Source organism: Papio anubis, chromosome 14 (assembly GCF_008728515.1).
Source record: "Papio anubis isolate 15944 chromosome 14, Panubis1.0, whole genome shotgun sequence".
NCBI lineage: Eukaryota > Metazoa > Chordata > Mammalia > Primates > Cercopithecidae > Papio > Papio anubis.
Window position 1 is genome coordinate 102,461,553 of NC_044989.1, and position 24,786 is coordinate 102,486,338.

The following is a 24,786-nucleotide window of genomic DNA, read 5'->3' on the forward strand; positions in this document are numbered from 1 at the left end:
CAAGGCTGCAGTGAACTCTGTGGCACTGGACTCTATCTTGGGCAACAGAGCGAGACTCTGTCTTTAATAAAAAAATAAAAAAAATTTGGCCAGGCATAGTGGCTCACGCCTGTAATCCCAGCACATAGGGAAGCCAAGGCAGGTGGATCACCTGAGGTCAGGAGTTTGAGACCAGCCTGGTCAACATGGTGAAACCCTTTATCTACTAAAAAATATAAAAATTAGCTGGGCGTGGTGGCAGGTGCCTGTAATCCCAGCTACTCAGGAGGCTGAGGCAGAAGAATCACTTGAACCCAGGTGGCAGAGGTTGCAGTGAGCCTAAATCATGCCATTGCACTCCAGCCTGGGTGACTTTTTTTTAAATAAAAATAACATCCTGTTCTTTTTTTTTTTTTTTTTTTTTTTTGGGGAGCCGGGTCTCGGCTCTGTCACCCAGGCTGGAGTACAGTGGCTGGGATCAAACTCACTGCAAGCTCTGTCTCCCAAGGTTTGTGCATTCTCCTGCCTCAGCCTCCCGAGTAGCTGGGACTACAAGCCACATACACCTGCATGCGGCTAGTTTTTGTGTATTTTTAGTAAAGGCGGGGTTTCACCGTGTTAGCCAGGATGGTCTCGATCTCCTGACCTGTTGATCCGCCCGTCTCGGCCTCCCAAAGTGCTGGGATTACAGGCTTGAGCCACCGCGCCCGGCCTATAACATCCTGTTCTTAAAAGATTTTAATTGAAAGTCACCTTTTTTCATATATCTTACAAAACTTATGATCAGGAGGGATTCTGTAATTACATATTTCCATGAAAAGTGTTCACTAGTAAAACAAGATTGAGAAACTTTGTCACAGAGGATCTTGCAATGTAAAGAATAGATTTGTCAAGGTGGGCCTCCCCTTCTGCAGGAAGGATCAGAGCCCTGCGGCATCAATGCAGAAATCCCTCCCTGCTACCCCCGAACATGTTCCAAGATAGAAATACTATGACAGCCTTTAGAATGTGCAGAAAAAAGCAAAAAAGTATACTTTTCCAAAGATGTCATTGCAAACGCATTTCACATAGAATCTGAAATTCTATGTGATTTTTTCCAAAAACAGGGTAGTGAATATATGGTAGTATAAGGAATGTGTATTAATTTCCTTTTATACAAGACGGAATAAGACACAGAGAAGTAAGATTATGAGCCTGTGGTGATATATAAATATTTAGAAACAATCTACAAGTCAGGTTGGAGGAAAACAACTCTGCTGTCTATCATAACAAAATTATTAACAAGTGTTTTAACTTATTTTACAGGTAACCATCCACATAAATGTTACCATACTTGAATGTTTCTTGGAACATGTTGCTGAGAAGTGTCTGTAACATGCTATTGTAACTTTTTTTTTTTAATAGCTTGTATCTTTATACCTTATATCTTTCATTCCAGTGCTGTAAGAAGTGACACATCTCAACCTCTAGGACATTGTCATTTGTAACTGAAAAAATAGTGCTGCTTATCAAATTATCTAGAATTAATTACAAAGGCAAATGGTCTTCCTCATAGCAAGTATTTCATAACTCTCAGTTCCTTTAAAAATCTCTAAATTAAATGACAGAGTGCCAGGAATTCTCATTTGCTTATTTTATTGGTGTCCTTAAAGATATTTATTGCTAGATGAATAGCATATAGTTAATGCTTTGTTTGAAATACCAGACCACTCTCAGACCAATCTTGAAATGCAAGATTATTCCTATTATTTTTTAGTTTTAGAGAACTAGGATGACGTTGGGTACCACATATATTTTCAACATTTATTATATTTTTAATATAAAAAGCATAAAGTTGAATACCATATATGTTTTAAACATATGTTATATTTTAATGTAAAATATATAGCCCTAAAATCTAGATAACTCCTAAAAACTTTTGAAATAAATACATATATGCATATTTTTCAAAAACGTGGTGCATAAAGATAAAATGAAAACCACTTTCCATTGAAGAAGTCTAGAAACGATGACCCACCCAGAAGAAACAATGAAAAAAGCACCCCAAAGGCCAGGTTATTTTCTTTTTTTTTATTATTATTATACTTTGAGTTCTAGGGTACATGCGCACAATGTGCAGGTTTGTTACATATGTATACATGTGCCATGTTGGTGTGCTGCACCCATTAACTTGTCATTTACGTTAGGTAGTTCTCCTAATGCTATCCCTCCCCCCTCCCCCTACCCCACAACAGGTCCCGGTGTGTGATGTTCCCCTTCCTGCGTCCAAGTGTTCTCATTGTTCAATTCCCACCTATGAGTGAGAACATGCAGTGTCTGTTTTTTTGTCCTTGTGATAGTTTGCTGAGAATGATGGTTTCCAGCTTCACCCATGTCCCTGCAAAGGACATGAACTTATCCTTTTTTATGGCTGCATAGTATTCCATGGTATATATGTGCCACATTTTCTTAATCCAGTCTATCATTGATGGACATTTGGGTTGGTTCCAAGTCTTTGCTATTGTGAACAGTGCCGCAATAAAGACTTAAATGTTAGACCTAAAACCATAAAAACCCTAGAAGAAAACCTAGGCAATACTATTCAGGACATAGGCATGGGCAAGGACTTCATGTCTAAAACACCAAAAGCAATGGCAACAAAAGCCAGAATTCACAAATGGGATCTAATTAAACGAAAGAGCTTCTGTACAGCAAAAGAAACTATCATCAGAGTGAACAGGCAACCTACAGAATGGGAGAAAATGTTTGCAATCTACTCATCTGACAAAGGGCCAATATCCAGAATCTACAAAGAACTCAAACAAATTTGCAAGCAAAAAAACAAACAACTCCATCAAAAAGTGGGCAAAGGATATGAACAGACACTTCTCAAAAGAAGACATTTATGCAGCCAACAGACACATGAAAAAATGCTCATCACCACTGGCCATCAGAGAAATGCAAATCAAAACCACAATGAGATACCATCTCACACCAGTTAGAATGGCGGTCATTAAAAAGTCAGGAAACAACAGGTGCTGGAGAGGATGTGGAGAAATAGGAACACTTTTACACTGTTGGTGGGACTGTAAACTAGTTCAACCATTGTGGAAGACAGTGTGGCGATTCCTCAAGGATCTAGAATTAAAAATACCATTTGACCCAGATTATTTTCTGATTACTATTTCCCACTAAAGAAACCAGGGCTCCTTGGAGAAACAGCTGGTTCCAAACCCAGCACAGAAAATGTAGCAAAGGAGCATATAATATCTTGTCATTCCAGAATGCAAGGAGGCTCTCAAAGACTTCCAGGGTCATGTCAAAAAAATCTCAGCACCCAAATTTCAGAGGCTTCTACTGGAATGATGGGAACATCAATAACAATTATAATAGCAGTGGATTAAAGTATATCAAATATGTTTAGATCTATATGTTCATAACAGTGAATAATGAAACACCATTTACCTTTGGAGGATGTTAGGAAACTAACTTTTTTTTTAAAACTGATACATATTTTTTTTAAATTCCCATTCAAATTGTTGGGTTAAACAGATAACAAGAGGGAGTTTCTCTTTATAGAAGTATTGCAGCAAATAAATTAAGAAGAACTGAACAGTGATTAAAACATCACCTTTTGGCAACTTCTGATGAATTAAACTGGATCTGGGCAATGATCATCAATGGCTGCTAACAGCACAAAGAGACAACCTGACATTTTGATCTACAAACATATGATCTGGTTTCTTCCTCAAAAAAACTGAAAAGGGAAGCCGAGGCCATGGCTCACACCTGTAATTCTAGCATTTTGGGAGGTTGAGGTGGGAGGATGGCTTGAGTTCCAGGCTGCAGTGAGCCATGATCACACGACTTCACTCCAGCCTGGGTGACAGAACAAGACTGTCTCAATAAATAAATAAATAAATAAATAAATAAATAAATAAATAAAGGTTAAAAAGATAAAGGAGAACTTATATGCTGAAAGGCACTGATGAGAGAGATAAACCAATAAGAATATATGGACCTTATTTGAATTCTGATTCTGACTCAAGCAAACAAACTTAAAAATTGACAAGACAGAGAATTATGAACTGACTGGATAATTCGATGACATCACATGACTTTTTAAAAAATGTGATGAAGGTGTGGTGTTTTCTTTTTAAAGGATTCCTTACCTTTTGGGGATACATGTTGAGTTATTCACAGATGAAATGATTTGGTATCTGAGATGTCTGTTGAAAAGGGCAGGGGAGGGAAAAGTGAGAAACAAGATAGGCTGTGAGTTGAAGCTGGGAGATGGATACATGGTGCTTTGTTATTACTCTCCTCTCTGCTTTGGCTATGCCTGCTTGAAATCTCGTATACTAAAGGGCTTTATAAAAACAACAAAAAATCCTTTTAAAAAGAGTAAAATTTCACTTTCACTCACCACTTCTGGTCTACCCAAGTAGTTGCATCAATTTCTTTTCTTTTATACATTTTGAGAATCTTTTATTAATTTCATACCCACTTAGAATTTAGTATATTCATGGTGAGTTGAACCTTGCATCATTAGGTGCGACTAATGATGCTTTTTGCCTTAAAATCTATTTTATCTGCTGTTAATACGGCCATCCTAGCTTTATTTTTGTTAGTATTTACCTGATATATCTTTTTTCATCTTTTTATTGTTAACTTATATCTGTTGTCATAATTGAGGTGTACCTCTTTAAAATAACATATAGTTGGACTGGATTATTTTACAAACTGATATATTCAGTGATTAATTGGTAAGTTTTGTCTTCTTACATTTATTAAAATTTCTGATACATTTGAACTTATGTCTGTCCTCTTAATTATAGTGTTTCATTTTGTTGCCTCTTTGCTCCTTTTTTCTCACCTTTTGAGTTGATATCTGTTATCTTCTTCTTACCAAGATAAGAACTATTCACTAGTTTCTTCTCTTTGTCTTCTTACTACTTTTGGGGTTTATTCTGTTGGTTTTTATCCCCAACTTTTTGAGTTAGATGTTCAACACATTGCTTTTGAGTTTTTATTATTTTTTAATATAAGCATTGAAGGCTATAATTTTCTGTAAAATATAGCTTTAGAAGCATCCTATATATTTTTTAAAATTTTAATTTTTTTTTTTTTTTTTTTTTTTTTTTTTTTTGAGACGGAGTCTCGCTCTGTGGCCCAGGCTGGAGTGCAGTGGCTGGATCTCAGCTCACTGCAAGCTCCGCTTCCCGGGTTCACGCCATTCTCCTGCCTCAGCCTCCTGAGTAGCTGGGACTACAGGCGCCCGCCACCTCGCCCTGCTAGTTTTTTGTATTTTTTTAGTAGAGACGGGGTTTCACCGGGTTAGCCAGGATGGTCTCGATCTCCTGACCTCGTGATCCGCCCGTCTCGGCCTCCCAAAGTGCTGGGATTACAGACTTGAGCCACCGCGCCCGGCCTAAAATTTTAATTTTTAAGTACCTCTCTTTAAATTGACACATATTTAAAAGAAGCCCTAATGAGGTATAATTACAATACAATAAGATGCATATATTTAAAGTATATAGGCTGGGTGCAGTGGTTCATGTCTGCACCAGCACTTTGGGAGGCTGAGGCAGATGGATCGCTTGAACTCAGGAATTCGAGACCAGCCTGGGCAACACAGTGAAACCCCATCTCTATAAAAAATGGTTTTTGTAATAAAAAAGTATATATTGTGATAAGTTCTGACACATAAATACACCCACGAGAACATCGCCACAATCAAGGTAACAAATGTGTGCATCACCCCTAAAAGTTTCCTCATGGATCTTTGTAATCCCTCTTCCCATCCCCACATGACCACTCAACTGTAGTGTAGATTCTATTAGTGTAGATTCACTCATACTTTCAAGATATATATATATATATTTTTTGTTTGTTTGTTTGTTTGTTTTGTTTTTTGTTTTTTTTGAGACAGGGTCTCACTCCTGTTGCCCAGGCTGCAGTGGGGCAATCACGGCTCATTGCAGCCTTGACCTCCTGGGTTCAGGTGATCCTCCCACCTCAGCCTCCTGAGTAGCTGAGACTACAGGCATGCGCCATCATGCCTGGCTAATTTTTTGTATTTTTAGTAGAGAAGGGGTTTCACCATGTTGCCCAGGCTGGTCTCGAACTCCCGGGCTCAAGCAATCTGCCTGCTTTGGCCTCTCAAAGTGCTGGGATTACAGGTGTACGCCAGCGCACCCAGCCTAAGATTTTTGTATAAATGGAATGATTTATACATATGCGCTCTACCTTGCTGCATTGTTTCGCTCAGCATAATTATTTTGGATTTCATACATGTTATTTGATACATTAATAGTTCATTCCTTTTTATTTCTGAATAGTTTTCAATTGTGTAGATAAATCATAATTTGTTCATTCACCTGATGATAGACATTTGAATTATTTCTAGCTTGGGGGTGTTACAAATAAAGCTGCTATGAAGATTCATGTAGAAGTGTTTGAATGGACACATGCTTTTATTTCTTTTGGATAAATGCCTAGAAGTGGAATGGGTGGTTAATATGGTAAGTATACCGTTAACATTGTAAGAAACTGCCATACTTAGTCCAAAGTGGCTGCACCATGGTACACTCCCACTGGCAGTGTGTGAGTTCTGCATGCCCCCTGTATTTGCCAGCACTCAGCATGGTCAGTCTTTTTAATCACAGACATTCTACTAGGTGTGCAGTACTAGCTGCCTGGGGTTTCATTTGCATTTACCCAGTGACTCATAATGCTGAGCATATTTTCATGTGCTTCTTTGCCATCAATATGTCTTCTGTAATGAAATAACTGTTCAAATCTTCCACTCACCTTTCAATCCAGTTCTGCATTTTCTTATTGAGTTCTTAGAGTTCTTTATATATTTTTGGTTCATATTTTATCAGCTATGTGATCTGCCAATATTTTCTCCTAGTGTGCAGCATGTCTTAGCAGTGTCTTTTAAACAGCAGAAGTTCTCAATTTGATCCAATGTGTCGATTTATCAGTGTCCTAGAAGGAATACTTTTAAATTGAGATTTGTTTTATGGCTCTAAGATGTTCTATATTGGTAAATGTCCCATGTGCACTTGAAAAGAATGTGTATTCTGCTATTGTTGGAGGAGTGTTCTATATATATCAATCAGATTCAGTTGGTTTGTAGAATTGCTCAAGTCTTCCATATCCTTACTGATTTTCAGTATACTTGTATTAATTGTTGAAAGAGGGGTGTTTTATTTTTAAGTTCTGGGGTACCTGTGCAGGATGTGCAGGTTACATAGGTAAACGTGTGCCATGGTGGTTTACTGCACCTATCAAACCATCACTTAGGTTTTAAGCCCAGAATGAATTAGCTATTTTTCTTCATGCTCTCCCTCCCCCATCCCACCCTGACAGGCCCCAGTGTATGTTGTTCTCCTCCCTGTGTCCATGTGTTCTCATTGTTCAGTTCCTACATGTAAGTGAGAACATGTGGTGTCTGGTTTTCTGTTCCTGTGTTAGTTTGCTGAGGATAATGGCTTCCAGCTCCATCCATGTCCTTACAAAGGACATGATCTTGTTCTTTTTAATGGTGAAAAAGGGATATTTAAATATCCAACTATAATTATTAATTTACCTATTTCACCTTACAGTTCTATCGGTTTTTGCTTCAAATATTTTAAAGCTCTGTTATTGGGAACACACATGGTTAGGACTGTTGTCCTCCTGACCAACTAACACCTTTATCATTATGAAATGACCATCCTTTTTCCTGGCAATGTTCTTGAGTATGTAATCGACTTTGTCAGATATCAATATAGTCACTCTAGATTTATTTTGGTTAGAGTTAACTAGAACATCTTTTTCCATCCTTTTACCTTTACCTTATTTGTATAAAGGGGTTTTTTCCCCCCCAGGTAGGCAGCATATATCTGGGCCTTCCTTTTGACAATCTTTGCCTTTTAATTATGGTATTTAGACAATATTTAGTGAACATTAACCGATATAGTTGAGTTTAAACCTGCCATCTTGCTATTTGTTCTGTTTCCTTCCTCTCTTTTTATGCCTTCTTTTGGATTAATAGAGTTTTTTTTTTTTTTAACAATTTCATTTCATCTCTATAAGTTTTTAAATTATAGCTCTTTGTGTTATTTAGGAGGTTGCTTTAGGGTTTAGAGTACACATCCTTAGCTCATTACAGTCTTTCTTAAGGTGACATTATACCATTTCACATATAGCATTAGAACCTTACAACAGTATCCTGCCATTTCTCCTCTACCTGCCTTTGTGTTATTTTTGTAATACATTTTATTTCTACATGTTATAAACTTCACAACACACTAATATTTTTGCTTTAAACATTTCTTGCTCTCAGCAGGCATACCTCCGGCAGCTTCTTTCTGTTCTCTTGCTAGAAATTTGTCTAAAATAAGAACAATAGGATCTGAGATCATAAGGTTTCATAATCTTTACTGTATGGTCTGTGTTCTGAAGCTTTTTCCCCATTGCTTCCTGGTTGTTGTGAATTTGATGGATAAATCACCTTCAAATATAAGTGAATTGTTATTTTATAAAGAAAGCAGATAAAAATCCAAATGGTGATTGCAAAAGTGAATTTGAAATAATTCAGTAATGAAAAAGAGACCCAAACAGTAGACTGTTACCAACTAAGTAGACAGCTGGGGGAAATCCCTCATGGAAAGGGCGGGGGTGCTCTGCATTTGTTTATTGTAGAACTACAGGGCTGGCCAAAAGTTGCCTCTTTTTCCCTTTTAGGAACTGGTCTAAAGTGTTCTCTCACTTAATGAGGCATTTCTCCTTTCGCAAAGCCAGATGTGGTAAAGGTATTTTATATATTCTTTAGCCAGCGGTTTTAGATGTAGAAAAACCTCTCCAATCTTTAAAACAATTTCTTCTTGAAATATGAACAGTAGTATGAATTCTAGAATATCATAATGCATTTTATTGTATTCAAATACACAGGATAAAACAGATACTGTGACAACAGGAAGAAGGGAGCAGGCTATACAGGAGAAATATAAGGAGAAATATATAGGCTATATAGGAGAAATTCTGAACCCAGTTAATGCACACAGAGGATTTTAATTTAATCCTTGCTTGTACACCAATGGAGCGTTTAACTCTCTCTCCCCAGCAACTTATGTCTGCAGTACTCCATGTTAGGGTGCACTTTCTATTTCTATTCTAATTCTATTAATTAGAATTCAATTTCTAGTTCTATTTCTGCTTCCTAATCAAGGGCACAATACAATTGTCTATTTCTCAAATCCCTCTCTCCTCCTGGCATCTGGTTTTCTTGGCCCTCCACGTTCTCTGTTAAAATGAGGTCTCAAAGGCCTCAGCCTGGAGTTTCGTTAACAGAAGCTCGCTGAGGTGGGGCCTCGGGGTGCCCACTTCAGCCTCCCCAGTCATTTAGGACAATTTCCTAAGTCGAAGCTAGAGATGCGTGATGCGTTTGGTGACTTTTCCTGGGTTCGCGCTTAAGCAGAGCCACAGGTTGTGGGGGCGACCAGGCCTCTGGGGAAGAGCAGGTGCCGCGGAGTCGGCGCGCCAGCAGCCCTCGGCCAAGGCCACCTGCTCTCAGGGCCCCGGCACCTCTGTAGGGAGGCGGCGGGCAGGAGACGCGCGCGCAGTCGCGCAGGGGCCCCCAGGCGAGGGTGTTGGGGAAGCAGCGCAGAAGACGCGGACCTGGAGCGCGGTCACCGCGTTCCCGCAGCGACCTGAGTTACCGAAGCCCGCGAGAGTGGGAGGCCGCCGCGCGTGGGCAGGGGCTCAGGTTGCGCCCGGGTGCCTGTCGCGGCCCCCGCCCCGGAACGGTTGCAGCCCTGCGGGGCTCGCCGCCCACGCCGCGCTGAGGACGCTGCCCGAGCCAGGCGCCCGCCCCCGCCCGCGGTCTCAGCCGCTCGCAGCGCGCCGCCCCCAGCCGCGCGTGGCTGCTGGCGAAGGCTGAGACCGCGCTCCCGCAGACCAGTTCCCAGCAGCAGCGCGTCCTCCCTGCTCCGCGCCTTCGCTCCGGACCCGCGTCGTCGCAGCCCCGCGGTGATGAGCCCCGAGCCGGTCCCGCCGCCGCCGCCGCCCCAGTGTCCCGGCTGCGATCGCGCGGAGCCGATCGCCCAGCGCTTAGAGGAGGGCGACGAGGCCTTCCGCGCGGGCGAGTACGAGATGGCAGCCGAGCTCTTCCGCTCCATGCTAGCCGGGCTGGCGCAGCCCGACCGCGGCCGGTGCCTGAGGCTGGGGGACGCGCTGGCCCGCGCCGGCCGCCTCCCGGTGGCCCTGGGAGCGTTCCGCGGCGCCGTGCGGCTGGGGGCGCTGCGGCCGGAGGAGCTGGGGGAGCTGGCGGGCGGCCTGGTGCGCGCCGTGGGCCTGCGCGAGCGGCCGCTGTCCGCGGAGAACCCGGGCGGCGAGCCGGAGGCGCCGGGCGAGGGAGGGCCGGCCCCGGCGCCCCGCGCGCCCCGCGACCTGCTCGGCTGCCCGCGGTTGCTGCACAAGCCGGTGACGCTGCCCTGCGGGCTCACAGTCTGCAAGCGCTGCGTGGAGCCGGGGCCCGCGCGGCCGCAGGCGCGGCGCGTGAACGTGGTGCTGAGCGGCCTGCTGGGGAGGTGCTTCCCGGCCGAGTGCCCGCTGTGCAGGTTGGCGGGCCAGGCGCGTAGCCTGCAGCGCAGCAGCAGCCCGAGGCCGCGCTGCTCAGGTGCGACCAGGCGCTGGATCTCGGTGAGTCGGCTGCGGGGAGGGTCCGCCTCCCCTACACCTGTCGGGCCCAGCAGCGGGGTGGGGAGCTGACCGGTGGGCCTGACAGGTTTTGGGCTTTCGAGTGCATTGTCCAGGCTTAGGGGTCACTTTGCTTCCTAACCATGGGAAGGTGAAAGGTGGGGGCGGCCACACCCTGTAGCCAGGAGAGGCCACCTGCACCCCACTGGTTTTGTCTTTTCCAGGATGCTGGTAAGTTTCCCGCGGCCCCGGAGCAGCTCTGTAAGGTCCTGTAATTCCCTTTTGGCACCTTCCGCGCTGTTGAGGAGTGGGGAGGGTGACCAAATATTTTTGCTCACCCTGAGGGAAAATGCACGTAACTGACACACTAGAGGCGCGGAACGGGGTGCCTTGTACTGAGGCAGGATTTGCTTTGGGTTTCAGCTAATATAGCCAGGAAGGAACCCCCTCCACTCTGCTGTCATCACGTCACACGCTCCGGCTCTAGCCTGCTCTCTGTCTCAGAGGCCATCATTAGATGTCATGGCGTATTTAACTTACAAGATAGTTACACTGACTAGTGTGTGTAGTTTTAAAATTATTCATTCAGTCGTTCCCTGATTTATCTGAGGCCTGAGACCAGCAACAGGCACTCTCCTGCCTCCACCCAACCACCACCTGTTAACACTACTTAGCTGAAAGGAAGACCAAACTTCTGTCATCGTTTTGGGCTTTGACATATGAATATGCGCTCTATTGGCAGTTGTTTGGGGCCGTGTAAGGAGGACCGTTTGCTTTCTGGTTTCACCGGTTTTATAATAGGGTGTATGTGATTTAAAGCACTAGCCGAGAAGACTTGTTGAATCTCTTGTTACTAAAAGAATCTTCTAGCATGCTACAGTCAGTTCGCATGTTATTTTAAACCTAGGATTAAGGTTTTCTCTTTTAGAAAGCACAAATTATAAGGTGACTAGCAACCAATTTTGTCTTGCAAAAAAAAAACCAATAATTGAACAAGTGCTCAATATCTATATCTAAATTGGGATATTCTCTGCTGGAATAGAGCACTGAACTCAGCTTTTCTGACAAGTATTCTGTAGTTTTTGCAACCAACATATCCATACTTTAACAGGCATATTTTTTAGTTTTCTACTAATTTACGTATTGGTGGTGTTAGAGCAGCACTACCCAATAGAATTGCCGTGTAAGCCACACATATTTGGAATTTTCTTGTAGCTACATTGAAAGGGTGAAAAAAGCAGGTGAAATTTATTTTAGCAATTTTTAACCCTATGCATTCAAAATATTATTTCAACATGCCTTCAATTTTAAAAAATAATTGAGATTTTCCTTTTTTAAACTTAGCCTTTGAAATTCATTATATATTTTGCATTTACTGCACTACCCAATTCCAACACCAAATTTTCATTGGAAATGCTTCATCTATATTTAGATGTTGGAGAAGATATAGAAAAATGAAAAGCTGCGATGTTTATATGCTGCTGAAGGGACTGCAAATTATACCCCTGAAAAATATTTGGTAGTGTCTACAGATGCTAAGCCTGTCGTTGGCCAAATAGTTTCAAAGAGGTATATGCATATGTGCCCCCAAAAGAATGTGCAAGTAGGTACAAGAGTGTATGTCATTGTTAGAGACACCCCAAAAGTGCACACAACCCAAATGTCCAGTAAGAGCAGAAGGGGTGAATATATGATTATGTTTTCATAGCATACTATACAGAAAGAAAATAAATCAACTACAGTTACAAACTATTATGTGGACAAATCTCACAAACATAATGTTAAGTGGAAGAAGTCAGACTCAAGCATTTTTACTATATGATCCTATGTATCTGTAAGTCCAAACAGACAAAATTACTGTAGGATGTTAGAAGTAAGGACAGTGTTTACCTTGGGTGGATGAAAAGGGAATAGTGATTGTGAGGAAGTATGAGAGGGATCTGTGGGATAGTGGTGATGTTCTGTTTCTTGATTTAGGGGATGGATACACAAGTGTGTTCACTTTGCAACAGTTCATTGCACTATATACTTATATTTTTTGCTTTTCTACGTATATATTAGACCTAGTTTAAAGGTTTTTAAAATAGACTATTTCAGTAAATTCATATGAGAACTTATATAGAATGTATTCATTTTTCTATTCAAAGATTAGCTTAAAATTTTATGAAAACATTTAATTTCCAAATAAATTAGCCCTTTTAAAGAGGTTTTGATATAGTAAAAAAAAAAAGTTCACCGATGTTTGGAATCAGAAATACCTGTGTTTAGATCCAAGCTCTGACTTTTTTTTTTTTTAGACGGAGTTTTGCTCTGTCACCAGGCTGGAGTGTAGTGGCACGGCTGTACAACCTCCACCTCCCTGGTTCAAGCAATTCTCCTGCCTCAGCCTCCCTAAGAGCTGGGATTACAGGCACACACCACCACACCCAGCTAAGTTTTGTATTTTTAGTAAAGATGGGGTTTCACCATGTTGGCTATGATGGTCTCAATCTCCTGACCTTGTGATCTGCCCTCCTCAGCCTCCCACAGTGCTGGGATATTAGGCATGAGCCACCACGCCTGGCTTTTTCTTTTTCTTTGAGATAAGGTCTCGCTCTGTCACCCAGGCTGGACTGCAGTGATATGATCTCGGCTCACTGCAACCTCTGCCTCCTGGGGTCAACAGTGACTCTCGTGCCTCAGCCTCTCAGGTAACTGGGATTACAGGCATGCACCACCATGCATTGTATTTTTTTGTGTGTTTTTAGTAGAGACGTGTTTCACTATGTTGTCCAGGCTGATCTCCAACTCCTGTCCTCAAGTGATCTGCCCACCTCAGCCTCCCAAAGTGCCAGGATTATAGGCATAAGCCACCACACCTGACTTCTGACACTTATTTATTATGTGACCTTAGCCAAGTGTGGTAGTCATTAGTACTGGTCTATCTCTATACCTTCCCCAAACAAGGTAGGATTACACTTCCTGGTCCACCTGTGATTAGGTGGAGCCATGTGACTACTCTTGGCCAATAAATTATGAGTAGAATTTAAAATCACTAGTACGTATGTAAGAGGTAAATAAATGTATGAAAATATAAAGCTTTCAGAAGACAGTTGTCTATAAAAAAGAGCCAAGTGAATATTCTGGAAATTCAAAATACAATATCTGAAGTTGAGAATTAATTAGATTTGTTACAAACCAGATGGCACACATCAGAAGTCTGAATGAGAAAACTCAGAAGCAAGTCAACAGGAAATATCCAAACTGAATCACAGAAGAAGAATAAAAGAGAGCATGAGAGTTTATGTGAGACACAGACAGAAGTTCCAACATCTATGAAATTGGAATCCTGAAAGAAGAGAGAGGGGAAAGGCAAGAGAAATATTTAAAGAAAAAAGTAATTGAGAATTTTCCAAATCTGATGAGAAACTTTAAATCACTGAATCAAAAAGTTCACTAAGCCCAACAGGATGGACACAAATGCACACACAAACATACACACAAAACCCATCCAAGTGCATTATAGTTAAGTTCCTGAAAACCAAAGATAAAGAGAATTTAAATGCAGTTAGAGAAGACAGGACATAGTTCCTTCGAAGGAATCATAGAAGACAGTTGACTTTTAGACAAAATTATTAAAGCTAGAAGATAATGGAATAACGTCTTTAAAGTGCTGAAACAAAAAACAAAACCTAGCTGGAATTCATTACCCAGCTGAAAATATTTTTCACAAATAGAGACAAAATCAAGGTTCTTTAAACCAAAGAAGTAACTCAAGCTAAAGTATTTTATTGCCATCGGAATTACATTTCATAATATACTGAGGGGAAGTCTTCCGGCTAAAGGAAAAGTATCCATATGGATGCATGGAACTAATGCACAGAGTAAAGAGTGCTAGAAGGTGTAACAATGTAAGACAATATTGACTATTTCAAATAACAATAATAATGTCTTGTGGTATTTGTAGCATACATAAAAGTGAAGGATATGGCAATAGTACAAAGCCAGAATGGGTAAATACAGTTAAATTGTTGTATGGTTTATACACTGTTTTGGAGGTAGTAAAAATACTAATTTAAAGTAGACTGCTAAATCAGGTTTGCATGTTCTGTTCTCTTGAGTAACCACCAATAGGAAGGTAAAATTAAAAAACTGTAGTGAAATAGTAAAGTAATACTTGATTAATCCAAAAGAAAATGGGAGGGAAAAATAGAGCAGCAGAGAATAAGTGGGATAACTAGAAAAGAAATAGAAAAATGGGGATTTAATTTACATTAAATGTGAAGACCTGAATTTTCCATTTAAAAACTAAATGTTGGCAGACTGGATTAAGTGAATTATAGTTACATGCTGTTTACACACGAGGTAAACTTTAGGTGTAAGAACACAAAAAAGGTTAAAATTAGTAGGATGGCAACAGAGACGGACAAAAAAAAAGGCCTGATATGGCAAAATGACTATGAGATAAAGTATTCTTTAAGGCAAGGAATATCAGAAGAAATAAAGACATTTATGATGAATGAGTCAGTTCAACAGAAAAAATAATGTATCATAATATTCCTAAATTTTTATGCACCTAACAACAAGTGTACACACACACACACGGAGAGAACAAAAGGAGACAAAAGTGAAAGGGGAAATCACTGGAGATTTTGAACAAAACTTTTAGTAACTGATAAAGTAAGGATTGAAAAATAGGTAAAGATATAGGTACAACATACTGCAGCACTTTGATTTAATTAATGTGTGTCTACAACTACTGCAAAAACACAGCCATTTAGGCTCCCATGACCATAGGCAGAGCATTGGAGTTGGCCTGTGGTTGCGTTTGCCAACTCCTGGATTAGGCCATGAAGTCATAATAAATATTAAAAGATTGAAATCAGACTGTATATCTTCTTTAAACACTGTGGACTTAAACTAAAATTAAATAGCAGGTAAATAGAATATTTTCAAATTTTTGAAATTAAGCAATATATTTTTGTATAATGATGGGTAAAATGAATCATAATGTAAAGCAGAAAATTTTCTAATTTTCTAGTAATTATTAGAATTATTAGAATTTCTAATAATTATTAGAAAATTTTCTTTTTTTTTTTCTTTTGAGATGGAGTCTTGCTCTGTCGCCTAGGCTGGAGTGCAGTGGCGCAATCTCAGCTCACTGCAAGCTCTGCCTCCCAGGTTCACGCCATTCTCTTGCCTCAGCCTCCCCAGTAGCTGGGACTACAGGTACCCACCACCATGCCCGGCTAATTGTTTGTATTTTTAGTAGAGATGGGATTTCACCGTGTTAGCCAGGATGGTCTCGATCTCCTGACCTTGTGATCCACTTGCCTCGGCCTCCCAAAGTGCTGGGATTACATGTGTGAGCCACTGTGCCCGGCCAGGAAATTTTTCTAATTTACCTGAATGATAATGAAAATACAAATATCAAACACTATGGGATGCAGTGCAACAGTGCTTAGAGGGAAACTTCCTGTTTTAAGTGCCCATACTACAAAAGAACAGCTAATAGTCAGTGATCTCTAGGCTTCAATTTCAAGGTGCTAGAAAAAGAAAAGCAAATAGAATCCAAAGAGAGTACAGAGAAGGAAATAAAGGAGCCAAAATCAGTAACAAGACAGGAAAAATACAGCCCAATATTTCTTATGAATATAGTTACAAAAATCCTAAACAAAATATTAGCAAACTGAATCCATTGATATCCTTAAAGAATATCACATCACTATCAAGCAGGTTAAGTTTTGTTTAGTCCTGGAAAATCAAGCAATGTAATTCACCATCTTTACAGAAAAAAGAAAAATGATATGATGCGTGTTAGCATCTCTCAGGAAACTACGAATAAAAGGGAACTTTCTTAATTTGTTAAAAGTCTATAAAAATGAGATAGCAGCTATCATAATTAATGATGAAATAATGTTTTCCCATTGAATGAGAAGGTAACAATATTCTATTCTCACTGCCACTCAGCATTTCACTGGAGATTCTAGATAGCTATGTATTAAGATTGGAAAAATAAAAGATAAACAAAAAACTGTCACTATTTGTAGATGACCTGGCGTACGTAGAAACTGCAGAAGAATGTATGAACTATTAGAAATTATAAATGATTTATCCAGATTGCTGCCTACAAGGTCAATATAGAGGTATCAAAGTTAACTATATACTTAGAAAAAAGCAAATAGGAAAAAAAAATTTTTTTTTTTTTTTTGAGAGGGAGTCTCGCTCTGTTGCCCAGGCTGGAGTGCAGTGGCCGGATCTCAGCTCACTGCAAGCTCCGCCTCCTGAGTTTACGCCATTCTCCTGCCTCAGCCTCCCGAGTAGCTGGGACTACAGGCGCCCGCCACCTCGCCCGGCTAGTTTTTTTTTTTTTTTTGTATTTTTTAGTAGAGATGGGGTTTCACTGTGTTAGCCAGGATGGTCTCGATCTCCTGACCTCGTGATCCGCCTGTCTCGGCCTCCCAGAGTGCTGGGATTACAGGCTTGAGCCACCGCGCCCGGCCAGGAAAAAAATTTTTAAACAATTTATATAAACAGATTCCTTGGAATGAATCCTGAAATGTCTGAAAGATGTTTAATACCTCTACACTGAAAATTTCATTTCAATACACTGAAAACATGAAACATTTCTGAGAGAAATTAAAGCAGACTTAAATGGATGGATATATCATTTTTTTCATGGATTGCAAAACTCAGTATTGGCAAGACATGAGTTCTCTGCTGATTGAATGGTAAATTCAGTGCAATCTCAGAGAAAATCCTAGCCAATGTTTTTGGTGGAAATTGATGAATGACCAAGGCAACAATGAAGAAAAAAAACCACGCTGGAGGATTTACACCAGCAGATACCAATACTTACTATAATGCTGCAGTAATTAGGACAGCATTGTATTGGCTTAAAAATAGACACATTGAAACTGACTCTCACATATACAGTTTCTTGGTTTTCTACAAAGATGCTAATGGAATTCAATGGGGAGAAAAGAGTCAGTTGCTTTTCTATATGGAAAAAAAAACTTGAATACCTATCTCACATCATATAACAAAATTACAATTAAGTATCTAGGAGTCATAGGAGACCGTTTTCAAGGACTTGGGGTAGGCAGTTGTTTCTTAAATAAGACACAAAAAGCATAACCATAAGACTTCTGTTCCTCAGAGGCCCCCAAAAGAGTGAGAAGGGGATGAGTATACAAATATCTTACTGAGACCTCTAATGCAGAATAAATAATGCCTATGATTCAAAAAGAAAAAGCCGATCTGTCTAAACACAGTAAGTACTCACTTAACACCATTGATAGAAACAACTTGAGCTGAAACTACGTAATACGCAAAGAGTTAAATAGGTGCTTTTTAAAACTAGATCTCCAACTGAGCAATTAACATCTAAAAGACTGCACAACATAATTAGTGCTCAAATGCAAATTAAAATGAAAATAAGTTAGTACATCCCCACCAGAGTAGCTGAAATGAAAAGAACTGGCAATAATTCGTTTTTATTTGCAGCAATTGGAACTCTTAAATTACTGGTGGAAGCATAAGTTTGTGTGACAACTTAAGAAATATGTTTGGTAGCACCTGCTAGAGCAAAACTCATACAACCTCTGATGTGGCATTTATACTTTTGAGTATATTCCTAGATAAAAATGAGTGCTTATGTCCATCAAAATATGTGTACAGGAATATTCATTACAGCTTTATTTATATATGCCAGAAACATTTGGGGAGCAGTTCAATTGTTCGTCACTAGTAGAATGAGTAAATAAATCAATCCTACAGTGTAATATTACACAGCGATTTTTAAATTTTATTGAAAGATTAATTTAAAAATATTACTGAGACATATAACAATATGAATGAATCTCACAGAATGATAATTTAGTGAGAAGTCAGATACAAAAAAAGTACATTCCGTTTATAATTATCCATTTAGAGAAGTTAGAAAACTGGAAAAAGTAATCCAAAGTGACAGAGGTGAGAATGGTGGTTACCTTTAGCAGTGCACACTAAGTGGGATAGTGGACAAGGGAACCCGCTTAGGCCCTGGGGATGATTGGTGTGATGATGGCACGGGTGCATATGTAAGAGTTCAAGATACACACCTAAGATTTGTGGGCTTGACTCTGTAATTACAGTCTCCCATCAATTTGAATAAATAGGCTTTGAGGAGTATTGCCATTCTTTCTTTTCACAGGGAACACTACCCAGTTTTTATTACTTTATGTGTTTGTTTGTTTGTTTCTTTATTTGAAACTGGGTCTCACTCTGTCACCCAGGCTGGAGTGCAGTGGCACAATCTTGGCTCACTGCAACCTCCACCTCTCAGGTTTAAGTGATTCTTGTGCTTCAGCCTCCCAAGTAGCTGGAATTACAGCCACGTGCCACCATGACTGACTAATTTTTTACTTTTAGTAGAGATGGGGTCTCGCCATGTTGGCCAGGCTGGTCTCAAACTTGTGACCTCAAGTGATCTGCCCACCTTGGCCTCCCAAGGTGTTGGGATTACAGGCATGAGCCACCATGCCTGGTTCATTTAACTCGTTTAAAATAACATGTAATTCTCCATTTCTCACCACTGCACACATTTGACAAATTTTATAGCTGTAACCCTAGCTCCTAGTACAACAGTGGCTCTGGGTTGCAATTGGAAGACAGCCTTTGGTGAACCCTAAACACAGATGTGGTAGACATCTCTTCTTTTCCTCTCAAAGCCTGGGTCGTAGGCTGCCCTCTTATGACTTTTCCCCATAGAGGGGTTAATTGGTGAACCTACTGAAATTTTGCATCAATTCCTTGGGAAGTACATATGTACATTTTTCTTCCATATGTTTTGTCTACACAAAGACTTTAAATGTGCACTTCCTCTTCTACTTATTTTTGAGTGATCCTTGGAGAATTCCTTTAGTTTTGTTAAGCCTAAGGTTTAATCCTTAGAAAATGTGTAGGCATTTATTTTATGTGTTTTAAAAGACTAAATTGTGAAGTGCTGTCCTCACAAATGTATCACCAAATGGTGGAAGCCAACAGAGAAAACAGTTTGATTCTTTCAGTGTCTAGATGAGAAGTGTTTGTTTTTTGGCCTTTTGGCTAAGATCAAGTGTAGATGGGAGGTGTGAATTTTGTGAAATTTGGACTTCAGTTAAAGCACCCTTTAGAATGTGAGTAGAAACTTAAATATAAAAAAGAATGATTAAAAATAAATGTAAATGAAATGTATTTTTAACCCTGGAAGCTTTATCAAGATTAATTAAGCTAACACAAAGATAGTATAAGCAGAGGAATAATGAACAAGATATTAGTAAAACAGAAAAAAATTGACTTAGTTAACAGGTCAGAAACTGGTTCATTACAAAGACCATTAAGGGACAAATATTTGACAAATGTGTTGAAGAAAAAGCAAGGCATAAATACCATCAGGAATAAAGAAGCGTAATTGCGGATATAAAAGGATATTTATAGAAGATTTTAAAACTTATATAAAAAGGACAATTTTAAGTAAAATACAAATTATCAAAATTTATCCCTGAAGAAGTAAAAGGCTGACATGACCCTATAAAAAAAATGATAATACTACTCAGGGATTCTCTTCTGCTGAAAAGGTGCTAAGGTCAAGCAAGTCCTTACAGCTTTCAATGACTGATTTCCATCTTATTTCAGATCATAGAAAAATGTGGGAAGATTTTCATCTCATTTAATAAGGTTAGTATAATCTTGACACCACAATCAGGTAAAGCTCGCACAAGAAAAAAAAAAATGTATAGGCTAGTCTTACATATGTATATAGATGTCAAAATCCTAATTAAATTTATTAGTAGTTGGAGTCCAGCAGTGTAATAAGAGTTAAGACCAAGAAGAGCTTATATTAGGGCCATAAGGATAATCCAGTACTAGAGAAATCTTTCAGAGTAATTCACCACAACAGGTTGAAGGAGATAGACGATATGTAATCTCTCAGATGCTGAAAGCAGTCTATAAAATTAACACCTACTTGTTATAAAGTCCTTACAGAAAACTAGGAATAGGAGAGAAATCACCTAACTGGATAAATATTTTCTCTCAGAAACTTACAACAAACGTATTTTATGTTAAAACATTAGACACACGTTTTAAATTCAAGAATAAGAGAAAATGCTGTCACTATTATTGCAATATGAGAGTATAAGTAAATAGGAGGTACAATGTATAAATACTAGAATGAAAAAGAGTGAATTGCGCATGACATTCTTGTTTAAAACATTCCAGAGAATCCATTGGCAGATTGGACTAATAAGAAACTTTAGCCAAGTGGAAACAGGATACGAGATCTCCATTCTTACACAGATTTGCAGCAGATATAATCCAAGCCTAAAAAACTATACTTCTAGGAGCACATTTTTTTTTGTAGCTTTCCAAAAATCTCCAAAGGAGAATTGTATATTTCAAAATGCATTTAACTGTGCGTATGAGGCACTTTCACCAATCTTTTAGTTGGAAATAATCTAATGACATGCTAAAAAGGCAGATATCGTGAGGAGAATCTAATAGAATTCTATAATGTCTTCTCAGCAATTAAAATGCTCAATTTAAAATCATATGAATTGATGCCAGCATTTCAGAGTTACTATGCGCATTTTCAAAGATGAAATACATAAAATCTCGTGTTCAATCATAATTAACAGATGAATATTTTCAGTTGTTTTGATCATAGGAAACACTAACTTGGGAACTTAATTAAGAAAAATGTTATTCCCCAAACCAGAATTCCATTCTTTCATTAGTTTATCTGTATTCCAAAAAAGTACTTAAATTATTATCCTTACCATATTTTAAATTGCATCAATAAGAAATCTGTGAAAATTTGTTTTCCTTCTTGTTAAACAAGTATCTATATAATATCTTTCCATTTGCCTCTTTGCCTGCAAAGCCTAAAATATTTACTATCTGGCCTGTTACAGAAAACAAGTTTCTGCCACCTGCTCTAGCCAGTTATCCATACCCAGCAATGTCTCTTTTAATAATTCAAATTGTATTTTTTAACTCTTGCTATTTCTTTCCACTTCTACTTTTTTCTTGTTATACCTTCTCTATGTGACCTATATGTGGTGATGACACATTTATAGGTAGTTACTTTTCACCATGTCTTGGTGTAATATCTTGATGCGTCAGTTCTCTGGTGCAGGCTTGCTCAGTTACCTACATCAACTAAAAGGAGGCTAGTAGCATTTGGAAAGGACCAAGGGGGTAGTTTGAAAAGAATCAAGGTTGAGATTTTGGAGGAAACTGAAAACGTACATTAGGTAGAGGGATGAGAACACATCTTAGGAGCTCAGAAAATGTGTGGTTGAACTAAAATGCATAGCTGTAGCCCTCCTACAAGGATCGTAGGTGGGCGTAGGTAGAGTGAGCCAGGCCCCACAGTAAGGAAAAAGGCTGTGATGGTTCTGCCTTTCTGAGGTCTGGCTTCCTGCCTTTGCCATGGGACTCTGCCAAGTCAATACTTCGTAGACTGCAAGTCAGTCCAAAGAGAGAGCCAGTTTTGGCTTCTGTGTAGCTGGACTTAAGTCTGTGGCAGCGTGTGAGTCATTATCAGGACCTCTGCTGTTGAGGAATGCAGAGAAAGGAGTTTTTTTTTTTTTTCTTTCTTCCCTTAAGAGAATGTACTCTAGGTACAATTATGGGGACAAATCAGCATCTATAAGTTGTGTAGAAAAACAAATTATGGGCCAGGCGCAGTGGCTCACACCTGTCATCTCAGCACTTTGGGAGGCTGAGGCGGGTGGATCACCTGAGGTCAGGAGTTTGAGACCAGCCTGGCCAACATGGTGAAACCCCATCTCTACTAAAAATACAAAAATTAGCCGAGCATGGTGGCACATACCTGTAATCCCCGCTACTGGGGAGGCTGAGGCAAGAGAATTGCTTGAACCCAGGAGGCAGAGGTTGCAATGGGCCGAGATCACGCCATTGCACGTCAGCCTGGGCGACAGAGTGAGACTCGATGTCTGGGAAAAAAAAAAAAAATGTTTTACTTTTCTGTTTCTTAAACATGAATTTCCTTGCATACTTTCATAAAAAATCATTTTAAATCTCTTCTAAAAATACCTAGCTGTAGCAGTAAGAGGATTCAGCCGTTGCTGAATTTATTATTGGAGATGATGTAGCTTGTGTGTGTGTGTAGGAATACTCAGTGGTGCTCTGTTTTTCTTGGTGCTTTTTCAAGTCTTGTTAATCTTCTTCCTGTTTTCCTGAGAGGAGCTGTCAAAAATATACTTCCCAAATAACTAAACTCTAAATATGATTGGAGGGAGCAATTCTTTCTTATTTCGTCTTTATACTTTATACGTATGTATATATACACTTTAATATATATAATGACATTAAGATTGCTTGTTTTTAAATGCGGTCATTTTTATTGATTTGTGTTCCTCCTGTCTTTCAGCTCCTGATGATAATTCATTATTACTGCTGCGGGCAGAGTTATATTTGACCATGAAGAACTATGAGCAAGCGTTCCAGGATGCCAGTGCAGTCTGTCAGAATGAACCTCTCTTGATTAAGGTATTTGTATGTGTTCGCTTTGGAGATAATCAATGTGAAGTTTATACCATTTTCTTAAAAATAAAAGTAAGATTATTGTGATCAGGTACCTGTAGACAAAGTATGTTTCCCTCAAATTACTGTAGCCTACATTTAGCAATTCTTACCTCATACTAAAGCAACCTGATTTAAAAGACTAAATCTCCGACTGAATTTAGCTGAGAAACACGAATTTTGGTTACACTTAATAGAAATTTAGCTGAATAATATGCTGGCTGCATTGAAAAAATATATAAATAAAATCAAATTTTATAAAGTTGTAAGTGAAGAAAAAAATATTTAAAATTGCAGCGTAAATAGGAAGATCACATAATGATCCTGGTTAGCTGTTGGATCCTAATATGCATATGAACAAATCAATGCTATTGGTGAAAGAGGTAACATTTTGTGTACATTTTACACTAATTTTAGTCTCTGTGTTTTGATTGGAAAGGTTTAATATTTCTCTCATGACAAAAAACAAACTTTGCTGATCTAATAATGATAGCTTAAGTAGTACTTAAAGAAGTTCAAGAAGCCAAAGAATAAAAGCTTTTTCATGAATCTTTGAATGTTAAAGTTTTGAAGAACTTGTGATGAAATTACCAACTCTATTAGTGAATAGTTAAAAATATTTATTCTGCTCTATTACTTTATATCACCTTTGTTTTAGAAACATTAAAGAGACATTAAGCCAGGTTAGTAGACAAGCTCTGGGAAGCCTGCCCTTTTCCCTCCCACCTGTTTTTTTTTTTTTTTTTGGTTTTTTTTTTTGAGGTGGAGTCTCGCTCTGTCACCTAGGCTAGGCAATTCTCCTGCCTCAGCCTCCCGCGTAACTGGGACTACAGGCATCCGCCACCACACCCAGCTAATTTTTTGTATTTTTAAGTAGAGACAGAGTTTCACTGTGTTAGCCAGGATGGTCTCAATCTCCTGACCTCGTCATCTGCCCGCCTCGGTCTCCCAAAGTGCTGGGATTACAGGCATGAGCCACTGCGCCCGGCCTCCCTCCCATCTTTTAAAACAAATATTTTCAGGTTAGCTTGAGTGTCAAGTTCAACCTAGGAATAAGCTCAGGATGGAAACAGATGTTTGTTGGACTAAGCTCAGAAATCTGTTTTGTTGCTTGTTTGCTTCCCTATAAAAGAAGTTTAGACTCCAATTTCGAATGCCTTTTCTCCTACGCCTTCATCCATTCTTCTTTAAAATTATGTTTTCAATTGACAAACACAAATTTGTATAATTTATCAGGTGCAATATGTTGATTTGAAACATGTATACACTGAGAAATGGCAAATTCAAGTTAATTAACATATGCATTACCTCACATACCATTTTTGTGGTGAGAACACTTAAAATCTATTCTCTTAGCAGTTTTCAAGAATGCAATACCTTATTATCGACCACAGTCAACATATGGTATTGTAATAGATCTCTTGAACTTATTTCTCCTGTTTGACTGAAATTCTGTATCTTTTGACCGACATGTCCCCAGTTCCTCTCCCCTGCCACTCTTCTTCTGAGTTAATTTCTATCAGTAATGATCAAGCCTTAGTTCTTATGAATTATAACTATTATTTCTGACTGACAGCAGCCCTGCATTGC

At 39.3% G+C, this 24,786-nt stretch overlaps 1 protein-coding gene across 1 annotated transcript in view; it reads left to right on the forward strand.

Moving 5' to 3' along the window:
* The first annotated feature begins 9,870 nt into the window (after positions 1-9,870).
* The window catches only part of LONRF2 (LON peptidase N-terminal domain and ring finger 2), a 40,937-nt gene continuing 26,021 nt past the window's right edge, over positions 9,871-24,786 (forward strand). The window contains 3 exon segments of the mRNA XM_021925109.2: positions 9,871-10,594; positions 10,597-10,650; positions 23,045-23,163. Coding sequence (XP_021780801.2) covers positions 9,982-10,594; positions 10,597-10,650; positions 23,045-23,163 — 786 coding nt within the window. The 5' untranslated portion in view covers positions 9,871-9,981.